The 16971-nt window shown below is 42.2% G+C and overlaps 1 protein-coding gene across 2 annotated transcripts; it reads left to right on the forward strand.

Annotated features, from left to right (window-relative positions):
- Positions 1-232: 232 nt before the first annotated feature.
- mxra5a (matrix-remodelling associated 5a) lies at positions 233-16628 on the forward strand. 2 transcript variants are annotated; one of them, XM_029840451.1, is made up of 9 exons: positions 233-708; positions 1337-1543; positions 1684-1813; positions 2015-2405; positions 3297-6968; positions 7723-8641; positions 8863-9189; positions 9400-9520; positions 15649-16628. In XM_029840451.1, exons 2-9 carry the CDS (start codon positions 1371-1373, stop codon positions 15706-15708), a joined length of 5793 nt encoding a protein of 1930 aa, XP_029696311.1. In that variant the 5' UTR covers positions 233-708; positions 1337-1370; the 3' UTR covers positions 15709-16628. The 2 variants fall into 2 exon arrangements, with proteins under 2 accessions (XP_029696311.1, XP_011604336.2); XM_011606034.2 differs by lacking the exon at positions 15649-16628 and having other exon boundaries at positions 9400-12193.
- The last annotated feature ends 343 nt before the right edge of the window (positions 16629-16971 follow it).

Raw genomic sequence — 16971 nt, forward strand, 5'->3', positions numbered from 1 at the left:
CTGCAATCGGACAGTTCCAGTTCACTGAAAAGCCTACATCCTTTACATCCCTGTACCCCAATATTGAATACTGAACTCCCATTTCCTGCCACATCATTTTCAACTGCTTTTCATTGTGTAAGCAAAGGGTCAGGAGGACTAGAATAAGGTCAGTTCAAATGCAGTCACCTGCAAAGTGTCGTCAATAATATTCAATCACATCGCTGCTTTTCATTTATGTTTATTGTTCCAGAGCGGCTGTTCCGCCCCTGTCAGATGCAACTCTCATCCAAGTTGTAGTTGGAACCGTTTGAGGTTAATCTCATATTTCCAATATGACTCATCGAATACATCCCAGCAACACCAGCGAGCTGTTGTCTGTGGAGCAGTATCATATTCTGAGTCAAGAGTTAGTCCTCAAAGTCGTCCTGCGTCTCCTTGTGGCTCCTCCTGTTGCTCCTCCGCTGCGCGCACACGGAGCCGCTCCTTCATTCGCAGCGCACCAGATTTCCAGAGCGCATGAACGTCACGGAGTTGCAGAAAGTTATTCTCTATTCTTAGAAAGTACATATCTATTATCGTTCAACTCTTGGCAGAATCTCGCAAAACAAACTTCCTTGGCTGTCTTTTTTTTTTTAAAATATACTGTATGGATCCTGTCTTTTGCTGCGTCAGATGTTTAAATGGATTATGAGGAGTTTATCAGAGTAAAACTGCATCGATTCTGAGGTAAGAGTATCTATATTTCATTCAGTAAAAGGTTTTGGGTGAAGATTGGAAATGTTTTAGAAGCTCTTTTTGTAGCTGGCCGTGCTAAGTTATCAGACTTTCACATTCGTGCGTCGACGGAGGCGGAGAGTGACCTATTATATCTGTGCCCAATCACCAATCATTGATCATTATCTTTTTAACAGTCTTTGTTGCCATTTAATGTGCTTCATAAAAATATATACAATAGCAACACGTCATATCATCTTGAATTTATTTTTAAATAAATCCAATAACTGATGTAACTGATTTTTAAGAAATATATCAACAGGATGGTTTAATATCAAGCATTGGATCTGGAGTGTTGTTTATTTAGTTGATTTTTTTAAAGAATAATTAAAATAAAAAGATCTGGAGATCTGCAAAGTCGCTGCTTATGTTTCACTGAACTCTGCATCTTTTATTCTAGTGAACACAATCTCAGACAATGAGATTTTGAAAATAGAAAATGGCAGAAAATGTAAAAATCTTTAATTTAGTTTTAAGAGTTTAATTCAAGATAGATTTCTCTTAAAATGTCCTCCTCTAAAATCCTTATGTGTCTAAACAAGTTTTTTTCTTTCTAAACAACTTGTTTGTATTATAATAGAGTTATCAGGCAGCTGTGACTCCTAAGCCTGAAGATGTTTCTCTTACGGACTGTGTTGGTACTGCTGATCCTGGTGTCTCCTGGTGTCTCGGCCCCTTGTCCTCGGGCCTGCTCCTGCCCCCAGCCCACCGAAGTCCACTGCACCTTCCGCTCCCTCGTCATCGTTCCACCAGCTGTACCAAAACATGTCAAGCGCATGAACTTGGGGTTAGTAATCAATTTCGGCACAAGGCATACACTTTTTATACAGTATTTAGACTTCAAGCATTTGACCATTTTTGTGCATTTCTGTATTTTGAATTCAGTGTTTATGATACTGCACAATGGTTGCATTTGTATATTTTCAGGTTCAACAGGATTCATAGAATGTCAACCAAATCACTGGCTGATTTAAGGAAGCTGGAACTTTTGTTGATGCATGGAAATGACATCCACACTCTACCTGATGGTGTGTTCAAGGACCTTCAATCCCTACAGGTACATACCAAGGATCAGTGTTGCATGTAAATAATCCAAGTCTCAAGCCTGTCAGCCAGCCTGTCTTAATCTTCTATTTTATTTTTTTTCTGAGAGAGTATTTTTTTTTAAAAGGATCTAACTTAAAAGTAACATTTTCTCCCAATATGCAGGAAAGAAAGAAGCTATGTTGACTTTTGCTCTTTTTGTCCAATGGTTTAGATGTTGAAGATGAGCTACAACAAGCTGACAAAAATCAGCAGACACACTCTACAGGGCTTGTGGTCCTTAGCCAGGTTGCATTTGGACCACAACCAACTGGAGTTCCTCCACCCAGATGCCTTCCAGGGCCTCACCTCCCTGCGGCTACTGCAGCTGGAAGGCAACCAGCTCCAGCAGCTCCACCCAGCCACCTTTGCCACCTTCACTCTGATGGGTCACTTCCAAGTGTCCACTTTGAGGCATCTCTACCTGTCAGACAATGAGCTGAGGTCACTACCCTCTGACCTGGTGGCCACCATGCCTCAGCTGGAGACTCTGTACCTCCACGGGAACCCCTGGACATGTGACTGCAACATGAGGTGGCTCCATGACTGGGATAAAAACTTTCCAGGTTATTTCATACTTTTATATAGATTTTCTACAAATTTTCATTGCAGCTAATGGTTGTAGCAGAGGTTTACTTCCATGAAACCTTGGGGTAATATTAAATCAAACTGCTCAAAGGTTTTATGGTTTAATCATCTTGCTTTGCAAGGAGGAATTCTCTTCTTATATTACTCTTTTTTATATTCAAAAAGAGAAAACAATTGGCTATTGACTAGAAAAACCTCAGTTACATCATATAAAAAAAAACTTTTCTATTTTATCTCAAAAGGAAGGTTTTTTACAGGTTTTTTTTAAATTACATGCATGAATTATGAGAACTTTAGCCAAGATGTTTCCTGCAAAACAACTGGCTCACACAAAAGAACAGCTTTTGTATAGCTATACACTATATTGACCACTGTAGATGAAAGGGTTAAAAGAGCTTTATGCAAATATTAAAAGAGTGAAAAGAAGGAAGAGAAGCTAACTGGCACACACATTCAAAACATCCTGATTACACGCTTTGCAATAGGTCACATATGCTACCATTATTTCATCTCCAGCATGTTCCAAATTGATTCTGGGCCATCTGTGTGGTTGGTTGCAACTATTTAAAGTGTTTGCTCTGGAGTGCTGCAGCTGACTGATGATATCCAATGCTGTGGGGCACAGGACAGTTGTAAACTGTGTTGCAGTTGTAATGTTTTTCTTGATTTATTCAAGAAGACTTTCAGCAGCACAGGCAAGTTCTGTTTAAGGATTTTATTGAGAATGATGAAAAGACTAATACCACATTTTAGGGTGTTAAAGTTATTCAGTGTCTGACATGTTTCGAGGATCTTTTACATTTTCCTTGATTTTCACCCAAATGAGCAATACCAGTAGAGTAACAAATTCTTGTTTTTGTCATTTTAAGGTGTCTTGAAGTGTAAGAAAGACAAAGCACTCCCTGGTGGCCAGGTATGTCCTATGTGCTCATCTCCTCGTCCCCTCCAAAAGGAGGAGCTCCAGGCTGTTTCAAGCATGCTGTGCAGCAGCCCCATCATCAGTTCCACTCAGAGGACTTCCACACCTGATGATGTTGAGAGTGAAGTCCTGACAACAAAGGACTTCAGTGAAACATTTGGAAACATCTCCCTCAGCTTGTCCGATGAGCATGGCAATGAGGTGGATCTGGAGTGTGGTCTTGCTGATCATAAGGAGTCTACAAAGATAAACTGGGAGCAGGTGAACCCACTCCAGCTAGCCTCTAACATAACTTTATCAGTGGACATTGAATGCCCCGTTGATCGGGGGGAATATGAAAGACTGTGGAGGTTAATTGCATACTATAGCAACGTGCCAGCACACTTACAACGGGGGGTCATGCTTAGTAAGGAGCCTCACCCAACCTACATGTATAGACAGGATTCTGAGAAAGATGCCCTGTACTACACAGGAGTTAAAGTTAAAATCATGGCCCAGCCAGCTTGGCTGATGCAAACATCTGTAGAGCTTCAGCTGAACAGACTTCAGTCATCAGCAAAGACTGTAAAGTTGATCCTGAGAACAGACTTCTCAGAGGCGGTGGAGGTAGAGCAGGCACAGAGACAGAGGAGGACATGGGTCATGATTGAGTCAAAAAACACAACTCACAAGGTGTTGAGTGCCCTCCTGGGAAGCCAGAGTGAGTTCAATTGCAATGTCCACAGTTCTGGCCAGCCAGTAATTCAGTGGATGCTACCAGATGGCTCCAAGGTAGAAGCTCCATATAGTAGTCCTGACAACAGACTGTCTGTGTCTAATGAAGGTCAGCTTGTCCTAAAAGAGGTCAGTCACTCAGAAACAGGAATTTACTACTGCATAGCCAAGGTTGATGGTGACCTTTCTGTGCTGCCGTTCCACCTGACAGTACAGGAATCCTCCAGCCCTTCTCCAGGAGAAGATGTCTCACTTATTCAGGGATTTACAGGGAAGTCCATTTCCCTGCCTTGTATAACATCTGGTTCGCCTGACGCTGAGGTTTACTGGATTTTACCGAGTAGCAAAATAGTAAGTGTACATGCAAACTCCTCCAGAGCTCAGGTCTTATTAAATGGAACTCTGCATATCCCACAAACTCAATTATCAGACAGTGGTCATTATAAATGCATTGCCATTAATCAACATGGTGTGGATACCCTCGTTACTAAAACCACTCTAATACAGCAAAATGGGCCGATTATGCATTTGAAGAGGTTCCCAGTGAGACCCCAATCAGCCTCAGGGATCAACACGCAGATTAAAGTCCCCACAAATGATAATGAGGAGGCATCAGGAGATGTGGAGTCGGCCCCTGTGAGTCGCTTTGATCCATCGAGGAGACGAATCCCAGTTAAAGCCACAAACAAAAAGGGTACAAATCCATCAAGGAACACGTGGCACAAGCCAACCAAGCTTCGGAAAACAGCAGGATCACACGCAGAAGAAAAGAAAAACCATTTAGGGAACAGAAGAAAAATAAATGTGTCAAAGGCTAAAATAGACCCAGAAAAATGGGCTCACATTTTGGCCAAGATTCGGGACAGAAAGGCTCAGAATACTGTGACACCAACTCCAGTTCAGCATTCAACAGCAAGGATGTTAACAACAACAACAGAATTACAAAAAACTGATCATGAATCATTTAAAGGTGTAAGCAGTTACTTTACAACGCCGGACATGCCTGTTGTTTCATTTTTGACATCCAATGCCTATACAGCATTAGATAAACATGGTGAGACATCAAACACTCAGCCACACACAACACAGACATCATATCATGTAAAATACATGAGCCCTGATAGGACGTTGGATCAACATACAACTTCAAATGCAGACTTTTTCCTCCCACAGACCACATCTGTTCCCCCAGATGCTGTCACTTTCTGGCAGGCTAACACAAACACTCCAAGCAGCAGAAATACAGATGCTGATGAAACAGAAGCAGCGGATTGGTGGACTACAAGAGACGGGAGTGAGAAAAGCGATAGTAATTATGTAGAACGCTCTTCAAAAGGAAATGAAACGTTCCCTTCCGTCAGCCCACATCATTCACAAATAAAATCTGAGGAAAGCGGAAAATATGTTGGTGCAACTACAGCAACATTGGACCCACAGGCTCAAGTACCGGAAATCACATTTGATGACTTGAATTCTAAAGTATTGCTCACCACAGTGTATCCATCAACTACAACTGTATCCACCAGTGCTAGGAGAGAGTCCAAAGGAAATTCGAACTCGAGGAGAAAGAATCGCAAACAGAGGCCAAACAGACGGAAACAAAAACCGAACAAACACACCCAGTTTATTGCAACCATTCCTGTTAATGTTCCCCAAGCAACGGTTAGGACTACTGCCTCCTCCCAGCTAAAAATAGAACAATCCACTCTTAAATCGTCCAGTGTCAAAGCCACTGTTTCATTCAGAAGTAGCCAACCAGCTTCATTGGGCACTCTATACCATGAACAGAGCACCACCGAACCCTCTCGTCCTCTATATGAAACAAACGGCAGCATTTTGTCTCTTGCCAAACCACCAGTTAAAGGCACATCAGCTCCACCATCATTACCAGCAGTCTCTCCAACAGTTGGAAGGATGAGTTCTCAAACAGTCTTGGAAAACTCTGAGCTTCCCAGAGATCACTTTGAAATCCCCACCTCCAATCCTATGCAGAGTTTCGCTGGCAGTACATCCTCAACAGTTAAACCTTTGGGAGGGATTGAGAGCAAAACTGTTACAGAGGAGCTTGAGCTGCATCCTGTTGCAACTGATGTACAAAATCAATCAGACCTTCCACACATAACCACGGAAGAGAACATTTTTAATGATACTCATCTGCCTTTTTCACTGCCACAGCAGTTGCATTTAAGTGGTTTCTTAAGTGAGCTGGAACACAAAACAACCACTGAATACACCTCCAGAGGTTTAATTACCAGGCCAGGTATGCAATTTGATGCTTATGTGGACATAACACAGGCAACCACACTGGAACCAACTGTAGAATTATCAAATCACAGTTCAAGCCCTTTTAATGCCACAAATAGCAATTGGGAAGGTCATAAAGAAGCCACAAATGTAGGAATTAAAATAAGACATCCAAATGTTACTATAGATCCAAGCAATGTTTTTCCTTCCACAGTGGCGCCATATGTCCCACTATCTACAACGCCCTCACCAGGAGCCACAGAGGGGCCCTCATTTAAGACCATCACACAACCGAACAGTCAAGACCTAGAAATTCATACCAGCACCACCTCAGAGCCTCAGAGAACATCTGAATTTTATCTCACGTCTCAGACAATCAACCACAGACTGCTCCCTAATTCAACTACGGCAGCTGCAGAATTAATTACAATGCAGTCTACCACAATGACAACTGGTCCATTCCCAGATGGACAGCTAGCAAGCACTCGGGAAGTGTCCGGAAAGCAGAGACAACCTGGACAAGGTTCTATTCCAAGAGGGAAGCCGAGGATAACAAAGAGCAGTTTCCAGACTTTCACCGTGAAAGCTGAAACAGATGTTCAGCTTCCATGTCAGGCTGATGGGGAGCCAAAGCCCTTTTTGTCATGGACAAAAGTGGCGAGTGGTATGTATGACTTAACCTCATTTTTCACATACAGTATATAGGTCAGTGTAATCGTATGTATGTATGTATGTATGTGTGTGTGTGTGTGTGTGTGTGTGTGTGTACATATACATACAAATCTCATCAACAAACATCTCCGAAAATGATGAACGTGATTAATTAATTTAATTTAATGTACTACCTTTCTATGTTTTGTTAGCACAATTAATTAGACAAAGTCAGACAACTTTATACAAATATGTGATTTGTGGTTTCACAGCTTAAATGCTCCCACATTTCCATCAAACATTGGCAAAGTCAGCTGCTGAGTGTAATAAAAGGCCTAAAGTGAAATGTCAAAATGTCCAGTTATGAATACATTGTCTAACTAACTCTACTGTGTATCTAACTAAAATGTCCTTGCCCATATAATGGTGTCTATATAATGACAGAATATTCCAATTTAAACACTGCAATTAACCCTATAAAATATTTATTAATATATTTACCCCTTGACCATCTTGCCCTAGGTAGATTTGCCCTGGCTAATAGATTTTAACGAACTCCCACATCTTCTGTGAAAACAATTTGTATTTTGTATTTACTTGACTTTTTTTTTTACAGATTTTTCTAATACTTTGTCCCTTCATTGTAAGAATGATATTGATTTAAACAAAAGTATATTTCAATGTGCTAACATTTAGAAACTATAGAGAAGAATTGTTTTTGAGAAGTTAAGAAAACACAATTTAGGCTTTCTTGTTTATTCTTGCAGGGGCAGTTATTACTCAGAACACCAGGGTCCAAAGGTTTGAGGTCCATCCCAATGGTTCATTAAACATCCGCAACACACAGCCCATGGACGGAGGCGAGTACCGGTGCATAGTCCTCAATCAGCATGGCACAGACACAATGGTGACCAACCTTGTGATCCTGTCTCAACCACCGCTGATCCTGCAACCTCGACAAAGAGATGTCACAGTGAATTTGGGTTGGAAAGTTCATTTGGACTGTGCAGTGGAGGGTCACCCTACGCCTAGAGTTACATGGGTACTCCCAAACCGAATCCATGTGGCTCCAGTCCCTCATGGCGCCCCCACTCAGCAGCGAGTGTCTGTTTTGAGTAATGGAACCCTTTACATCAGTGAGGCTACTTTCGCAGACAGAGGAATTTATAAGTGTATTGGAAGCAGCACAGCTGGATCTGACGCAGTCTTGGTCCGGGTTCATGTCTCAGGGATCCTAGCTGTTGTCCAGCAAACACAACATGAGAACATCACACTGGCTGAGGGCAGTGATGCCTACATCCATTGTAACATCTCAGGGGCCCTTCAACCCGCAATCCGCTGGATTATACCTGACGGTACACAGCTAAGTACCTCCCAGTTTAGCGCCGGACACAAACTCGTTGTCTTCCCCAATGGGACCCTACACATACGTGGACTGGGCGTGAGAAATACTGGGAGATATGAGTGTCTGGCTACCAGCGCAGTGGTGTCCAGTAGAAGAGTGGTGATGTTGAGTCTTAAAAGGAGTATGTCCTCTGCCAAGGCCCGTATCGTGTCATCATCACCTCAGAGGACAGATGTGATTTATGGAGAGAGCCTGCTGCTGGACTGTGTGGCCACAGGCGAGCCAACGCCCCGCATCATTTGGAGAACACCTTCTAAGAAGTTAGTGGATGCTCAGTACAGGTAAAAACCATGATTAAATATCTCAAGTGTCATACTTAAGAATAAATATGAGGTGCTTGTACTAAAGGAAAAACACTATTTAGAGACTAAAACAAAGAAAAATGTGCAAGGGAGATCTCAGCATATACTTTACACACATAAATGTTTCAGGTGCTTTTTAAAACACAAATAAATTCTAAATGTGGCCCTTTTTTGCAATTAACTTTTCATTCTCTTTTAAGTTTTGACTCTAGGATAATGGTGCTAACCAATGGAACCATAGCTATCCATTCAGTGACAGAGAAGGACAGTGGCGACTACCTGTGTGTGGCACGTAACAAGATAGGTGACGACTACGTCCTTTTGAGGGTCAATGTCATGACAAGGCCAGCCACGATCAAGCAGAAGCAACTGCACACCAGTCAGGAGGTGATATACGGCGGAGACCTGAAGGTGGACTGTGTGGCATCCGGCCTCCCCAATCCTGAAATCAGCTGGGCTCTGCCGGATGGCACCATGGTCAATCCAATTAAAGCCAGAGAACGATCCAGTGGAGGGCGCAGTCGTAGGTATGAGCTGTAATCTTATCAAATTATCTTATATAACGTTGTCATGACAATTATTTTAAACAGGAAGTGTTGTTATGTGGTTTGATTTATTGATATTAGTAGAATTAAAGGAGTAACTGTATCAACAAATATTTTATATTTATACTATCAGCCATCCAATTTATATTTACTATGCCATTTTGATATCTGTTTGATTCTATTTATGCGCAGATATGTGGTGTTTGACAACGGAACCCTGTACTTCAATGATGTCGGCATGCCAGAAGAAGGCGACTACACCTGCTATGCTGAGAACAAACTAGGCAAAGATGAGATGAAAGTAACCATAAAGGTGAAAGTAGCAACTCACCCACCAAAAATACAGGATAAAAAGCAAAATTCGGTAAAAGCTTTTTATGGAGATACCGTTGTTCTGACATGTAATGCCAAAGGGGAACCCTTACCTCTCATTACGTGGATATCGCCAACAAACAGAGTTGTCACACCTGCTTTGGAAAAATATGAAGTAATGAATGATGGGACCCTAATAATCCAGAAGGTCCAACGTTTTGATGGAGGCAACTACAGCTGCATAGCCCGAAATAATGCAGGGCAGGATTTCAAAGTCACCAGACTAGAGGTGCTGGTAACATCTCCTGTCATAAATGGCATGAATGGAACTTCCAACACCATCACTGTGACTGCAGACCAGGATGAGAAAAAGTTCCTGGACTGTGTGGCTAAAGGAACTCCAACCCCCCGTGTTATGTGGCTCTTGCCTGGAAATGTCATTCTTCCTGCACCATACAATAGCAACAGAATGACAGTGCACCAGAATGGTACCTTGGAAATCAGGTCCCTCAAGAGAACAGATTCAGGGAAGCTCTCTTGTATTGCTCGTAATGAAGGAGGGGAAGTCCGGCTGGTGGTAAATCTTAATGTAAATGAAGCTGCTGAGAGGTCACAGATTGGTGGTCCAAAAACAGAGAGTCTATCACTCACCATTGGGAAGACCATGACTTTAAACTGCTCCTCTAAAGATGTACAACTACCTCGTGTCACTTGGATCTTACCTAATGGTACCCCTTTGAGCAGCGGTGCACATTCATCCAAGTTTTTTCATCGCCCAGATGGCTCTTTGATCATAACCAACCCATCTGTTTCTGAAGCTGGTATGTATCGCTGTCTGGGGCGTGATTTTCAGGGGCTTGTGGAGCACATAATTACACTTTCCCCTGGTAGGAAGCCTGAAATCACTAATAGATACAACTCTCCGGTGAGCACCATGATTGGGGAAAGACTGTTGCTGCATTGTCTGCCAAATATAGAGCCCCTCAGGCTGACTTGGACATTGCCAAGTGGGGTCATACTAAACAGTCCACAGAGAGCTGGACGGTACAATGTACTGAGCAATGGAACACTTGCCATTCACCAAGTCTCCACCTATGATCAGGGATCATACGTTTGCCGTGTTGCGAACGAGTATGGCAGTTCTTTACTCTCTGCATCAGTAACTGTGATTGCATACCCACCTAAAATCACCAGCAGCCTCCCCTCTGTAACATATGCCAAACGTGGAGTAGCGATCCAGCTAAACTGCATAGCAACTGGGATCCCAAGTGTGGACATAGCATGGGAAACACCCGATAAAACACGCTTGGTCGTTGGTGCACAGCCGCGCCTTTTGGGAAACAAGTACCTCCATCCGCAAGGTTCCCTCATCATCCAGAGTCCGACGCAAGGGGACGCTGGCAAATATCGATGCACAGCCAGAAATACTATTGGCATGGACTCTAAAAGTACAATCCTCAACGTTTTCTGAGGAATTAATCAGTCATTGAGTCCATTTCCATACTGTATGCCCAAGGAACTGCCTTGTTAAAAACAGCCAATGTTTTTAATGATCAAAACCTGCTGTTAAAAAGGATCATTTTTAATATGATGATTAAAATCTGCAATGGTGCTTTGAGTCTTTTTTGGGGCATTGATACGAACAAAGACGGATATTATGTAACCTATTATAGGTATTGAGTTTTCACAGATCCTGTATGGTTATTAGTCTAATTCTTTCACTCTTGTTTCACCCAGTTTGTATGGAATGATATAGTTTACTAAAATTGAAATAACCAGAAAAATGACATGAACATACACCAGGGTGATGCAGATACCAAGAAAAGAGGAAAAAGTTTGGTTTTTCGGACTAGGAGGGGTTTAGTGCCCTAAGTACCCTTCCACTTTAGCCGCTTTCTAGTTAAAAACATATCTTGTTATCAAAAGATGTACTGTACCATTTCAAGAAAAAACATATGTTTCCTTTCCCCCCCCCCTAAAGAAATGATCATAGTAATTGATTTCATACGATCTCTTCAGAATGTTTAGTTATTACTCATACAGCAGAATTACCGTGTACATTTTCTGTTCTTTTGTAGTTTGCACTATATATGAAAATCTAAGTAGTCCCTGTGTTTGGTAGCTTTCTTGTTCAGGCAAACATTAATGGCCAGATATGCACAGTACCGAGGCAGAGTGATTTTCATCATCAACACCAAGTTATTGTTTTTTAAGTACTTTAAGTAAAGAGTGTCACATGACAAGTTTGTTAAAGGTATTTTGTGCAATCAATCATATTTAGTTTTAGGAACCCTGTTCTTAGGGATCCACATACATTCCTTTACAAAAATGTCATTATTTTTGTGTGCGTGTGTGGGGTGTTTGGGGTGTTTCAACGTTTCAATCATCACGCTCATTCTGCAGCGTCCTCAAGCATCCATGTCACTTTCCATTGAACATAATCGACAATGGCAGTCTATGTCAAGCTTTTCTAACATTATTTTGACTTTATTATCAAAATGACGGAAAATAATGTTGCATACTTTGGTTGTTTGGTAGCAGTCCGATTCGATTTTTACTCCACCATTGTTATTTGTGTCTATAAATACGGATGGTGATTTTTCTTTTTCTGCCCTCATATGTAAATAATCTGGAAAGCTTTGATGCATAATAAAAGACTTCTTTGTTATGTGAAGAGCTGCGGATGTAAAAGTCAAAGCACTTTTTATTAATCTTGTAAATTTAATAGTTTCAGTAACGAAAAGTATTTTTATTGACAATTTATGACCAAATGTAAAATACATACATTGGTCCAACTTATATTAAGATTTGACAAATTTGGCAGAAATGTATGCTTTAAGAAAACAGAATGAGAACAATAATTTGAGCAAACAAACAAATGATACACTGCACCATAAATGGCATTTTCTTCAAATAACAGAATAAAAGAAAAGGAAAAGTTTAAGAACTCCCTTTGGACCTTTGTGACTTTTTAAACTATGCCTGTAATTCCATTACTGAGTTCAATGCAATGTTCTGCAGCTGGCCTTTAAGACCTAAACATGCAGAGAAATCCGAGAAAATGCACAACGTTTCACTTTTCATCGAGGAAGTAGGTCATTATTGCTCTTGGGAGTTCCACTAGATCTCTTCCAGAGAGAAGAAACATCTGGAGCCGTGAGGAAATTAGTTTAGTAGACTTGGCCTAAAAGAGTCACATTTTGACAAATTCCAGTACATGCGGATGCCTGTAGAAAACTGTGAGTCTTGAGTGGATTGAAAATGAAGTATTAAATAAAAATTGATTAAAATTGACAGTTGCTTTTTTTTAATGAAGGTGTTTAAAATGATTTTTTTCCAAAAAAGTGTCACATAATGATGTGTAGCACTCCACAATATTGTATTTATTTTTCTTTTATTAACACTACAAATGTTCATGATCTGAGATCAAATGCTTGACTTGTTCTATTGCATTGATGTTTAACACTGATGTGTTTTTAGATTTTTATTTAATCATATCATGGTAAACATTGTCAATGAGTGCCTGGTCAGATCAGAAGACAAATCCAGAGCCAATTGTCACAATATCGGCATAATGTAAAGACAATCTCTTATTGATTTAAACCAGGGGTGCTCATTACGTTGCGGCGTGACATTAAAAAATATCAGCCTATCATTCATCCCGTCACTTGATTGACATACAGGGCAGCCAGTTAGGTGACAACTGAATGTTGACCTTTAGGTCTCCGCTCATGTGCAAACAACGGCGCTAAACTATTCAGCGAATTACCTCTGATTTTAAGCCAATTAGTTAATTATTATGTGTGTTTTGCAATATTGGCTCATTCGATTATGCAAGCTACATCAACATACATTGTACAGACAAAGAATCCTCAATACATTTGAAAATAATTAGATGTTTTGCATTTTTGTGGTGGGTAGATCATTTTGACCTGGTCATTTTGTAAGTAGCTTGCATGCTGAAAAAATGCACAGATTTGTATTGAGCAATATGGATTCATGTAGTTATGCGAGGTACACCAACATATATGGATCATATAAAGAATTCTCTATATATTTATGAATAAATGTATGTTTTGCAAATTTATAGTAGGTAGATCTTCTTGACTTGGTCATTTGAAAAGTAGCTCACATGCTGAAAAAGTGTGGGCACCTCTGACAATGAAAGCTTTATTTACCCAGAAAATCCGTTTGCAATATAAGACACAGTTCTGTAAAATGTTGAACTGAAAAGGCATAAACGCAGCAGTGAAACAAGAGTTACAGGTAAGCTCAATGCATTTACTTTCCATTTAAATCGAAAATGCAATCACACAAACCTGTGAAGAAATCAGCAGTGCAATTAGAAAAAGAACCCATGTATCCCATCAGTCCTCACCTTTTAAACGTGCACCAATTGCGACTGTCTCTCTTTCTTGTGGTCCAACCTTAAAAAATAGATTTTGAAGGAACTTGTGTGATTAGGCCAACATAATTGTAAATCATGCATATCAGCTATCTTTAATCTGCATACCTTTTTAACAGGAAGGACAACTGGCTGCCCATAAAATCCAGAATAGACTGTAAAATACTTCCCTTTCACCTACAAGGACCAGACTGTTTTCCTCTCAGAGCGCTAATTTATTGGTAGCTCCTAGAATTTTTGGGTACCAAAACATGATTCACTGACAGTTTCATGTGGTTGTATCTCCTCTCCTCTCCTCTCCTCTCCTCTCCTCTCCTCTCCTCTCCTCTCCTCTCCTCTTTTGCCCCCCCCTCCCCTCCCCTCCCCTCTCCTCTTCTCTCCTCTCTTCTCCCCTCCCCTCCCCCCCCCTCCTCTCCTCTCCTCTCCCCTCCTCTCTCCTCTCCTCTCCTCTCCTCTTTCGCCCCCCTCCCCTCCTCTCCTCTCCTCTCCTCTCCTCTCCTCTCCTCTCCTCTTTCGCCCCCCCTCTCCCCTCCCCTCCCCTCTCCTCTTCTCTCCTCTCCTCTCCCCTCCCCCCTCCCCTCCTCTCCTCTCCTCTCCTCTCCCCTCCTCTCCTCTCTTCTCTTCTCTTCTCTTCTCTCCTCTCCTCTCCTCTCCTCTCCTCTCCTCTCCTCTTTTGCCCCCCCCCTTCTCTCCTCTCCCCTCCCCCCTCCCCTCCTCTCCTCTCCTCTCTCCTCTCCTCTCCTCTTTTCGCCCCCCCCTCCCCTCTCCTCTTCTCTTCTCTCCCCTCCCCTCCCCCCTCCCCTCCTCTCCTCTCCTCTCTCCTCTCCTCTCCTCTCCTCTCCTCTTTCGCCCCCCCTCTCCCCTCCCCTCTCCTCTTCTCTCCTCTCCTCTCCCCTCCCCCCTCCCCTCCTCTTCTCTCCTCTCTTCTCTTCTCTTCTCTTCTCTTCTCTTCTCTTCTCTTCTCTTCTCTTCTCTTCTCTTCTCTCCTCTCCTCTCCTCTCCTCTTTCGCCCCCCCTCCCCTCCCCTCTTCTCTCCTTTCCCCTCCCCTCCCCCCTCCCCTCCTCTCCTCTCCTCTCTCCTCTCCTCTCCTCTCCTCTCCTCTCCTCTCCTCTCCTCTCCTCTCCTCTCCTCTCTTCTCTTCTCTTCTCCTCTCCTCTCCTCTCCTCTCCTCTTTTCTCCTCTCCTCTCTTCTCATCTCCCCATCATGTTTCATATGATCCATGTAGCTCTGTTTTGGTCGTAGAGTCATCCTACAATGGAAGCATGGAGTAACATTTTTCTCGATTACCTGACATCTGTGCTGTTATAAACTGCCATAAATCCAAATATTGTTCATATTAATAATGATTGCTCTTAGCTTTCTACACTAGTATTTTCCACTTCAGTCATTTTGGGGTTCTGCAAATGTTCACATTCTGTTTCTATTTTCTTTTCTATTTCCACAGCTTTGTGGGTGCTTGTGTAAAATGTTCTCTCTCTGGTGAAAGCAGCTTTTTCCACTTTCAAATGCTGAAATGACTGCTTTTTTTTTATTCTCTGTGGCGAAATAAGACAGCTGAGGTGAATTGCTTACAGCGCTCCACTTTGTCCCCCACATTCACTTGAATGCAGCTTGGAATGGCTCACATCTTGTGCCGACTTGTTAGCTCTTATCAGTCGAAGCTACATTTTCCGTGTGTTTACAGTGCTCTTATGCACATGTGCTTATCTCCTCTCCCTTCAGATGGCCTTGACACTACAAAATACTCAGCAAAGAAGCAGACGTCACTCTGGAGGGGATTAACTTGAATGGAAGCATATCCTCTCCCGCTTGGATGCAGCAGAACAAAGAGAGACAACCTTTTATGATCGTCAGTGACTGGAGAACTTCACATGTCGCTGGCGCTGATTGACAAATCAAAGCTGGTGTGATGGAGCTCTGGCTGTGTCTTCTGGCAACACAACTTGTGAACATCAAGGGCTTCCATGTCTGAGCTTGAAGTTGAAACGGCGGCTCCATGAAAAGATGCCAGATCTAAGATGGGATAATGTGGATGAGCGGCACTGCGCTAACCCCGCTCTCTGTCTATGACTGTGATGTTGACTACATTTTGATCAGGCGTCATGAAATGATGTGTCGCGTGGTGAGATCCAGCTGGCATCATGAAAGTATTGGAAATCATCACGATCATCATGGGAATGCTTCATCGATTCGTGTGTGTGTGTGTGTGTCTGTGTGTGTGTGTCTGTGTGTGTGTGTGTGTGTGTGTGTGTGTGTGTGTCGGGGGTTTTGTTTAATCAGTGTCTACACTCCACGACTGCACGTTTACATTTACAGTAGAGAAATTGCCCGACCAAGATTTGTAATATCAAAATGAATTATTTCTCATACTTCAGTCTAGCACAGTCCAAAGATGCATTTGGGAATAAGTGAACTAGTGACTCTAATTTGACCTTTGGTGTGAATAAAAGTGGGCATGATCGTTTATTCTGTGTTGTTCTGGGATCCTCCTGCTGAGGGTAGGAGAAGAAGGGGGGAGGACAGGTAGAGGAGAGAATAGGCAGAGTTTAGGGAAATAGATGAAGATGGGTGGCTGTACTATAATAAGAGGGCCAGAGTTTAACAGAAATATGTTTTCTTTTACTGTAATGCACAACCTTGACAACAGACCTACTATTGCTAGCGGGAGTGATTTTAACTGAAAATTAAAACCTACACCAATGTAACCATGACAGCAGCTTCATTTGTTCTATTTGACCACTCTTTCTTAATACGCCTTGTCATCAAGGATCCATACTGTGAAGCTTTCAGGCATCTGCGAGTAGCAGTCCATCCCCAGAAGCAAATATTCCATTATTGATACTGGGAGGCCTGAGAGAAAGATGGAAGTACTGAGAGAGAGGAATAGAACACAGAACAGAGGCGTGAATATTCACAGCATCACAACATCACGGGGTTCTGCTATCACATGCAGGCTCAAGACTTGCTCTAGGGTTTGTGTTAAATCCTGATGTTCTCAAGAAAGACAGCAACAGGGCAATCGACTCAACTAACCACCCATTTGAT

This window comes from Takifugu rubripes, chromosome 8, assembly GCF_901000725.2.
Source record: "Takifugu rubripes chromosome 8, fTakRub1.2, whole genome shotgun sequence".
Lineage (NCBI taxonomy): Eukaryota > Metazoa > Chordata > Actinopteri > Tetraodontiformes > Tetraodontidae > Takifugu > Takifugu rubripes.

Coding starts and splice junctions, on each gene's coding strand:
- mxra5a (XM_011606034.2), top strand. CDS start 1,371: ATGTTTCTCTTACGGACTGTGTTGGTACTGCTGATCCTGGTGTCTCCT. Junction 2,406..3,296: donor CTGGGATAAAAACTTTCCAG/GTTATTTCATAC, acceptor TGTCATTTTAAG/GTGTCTTGAAGTGTAAGAAA. Junction 6,969..7,722: donor ATGGACAAAAGTGGCGAGTG/GTATGTATGACT, acceptor TTATTCTTGCAG/GGGCAGTTATTACTCAGAAC.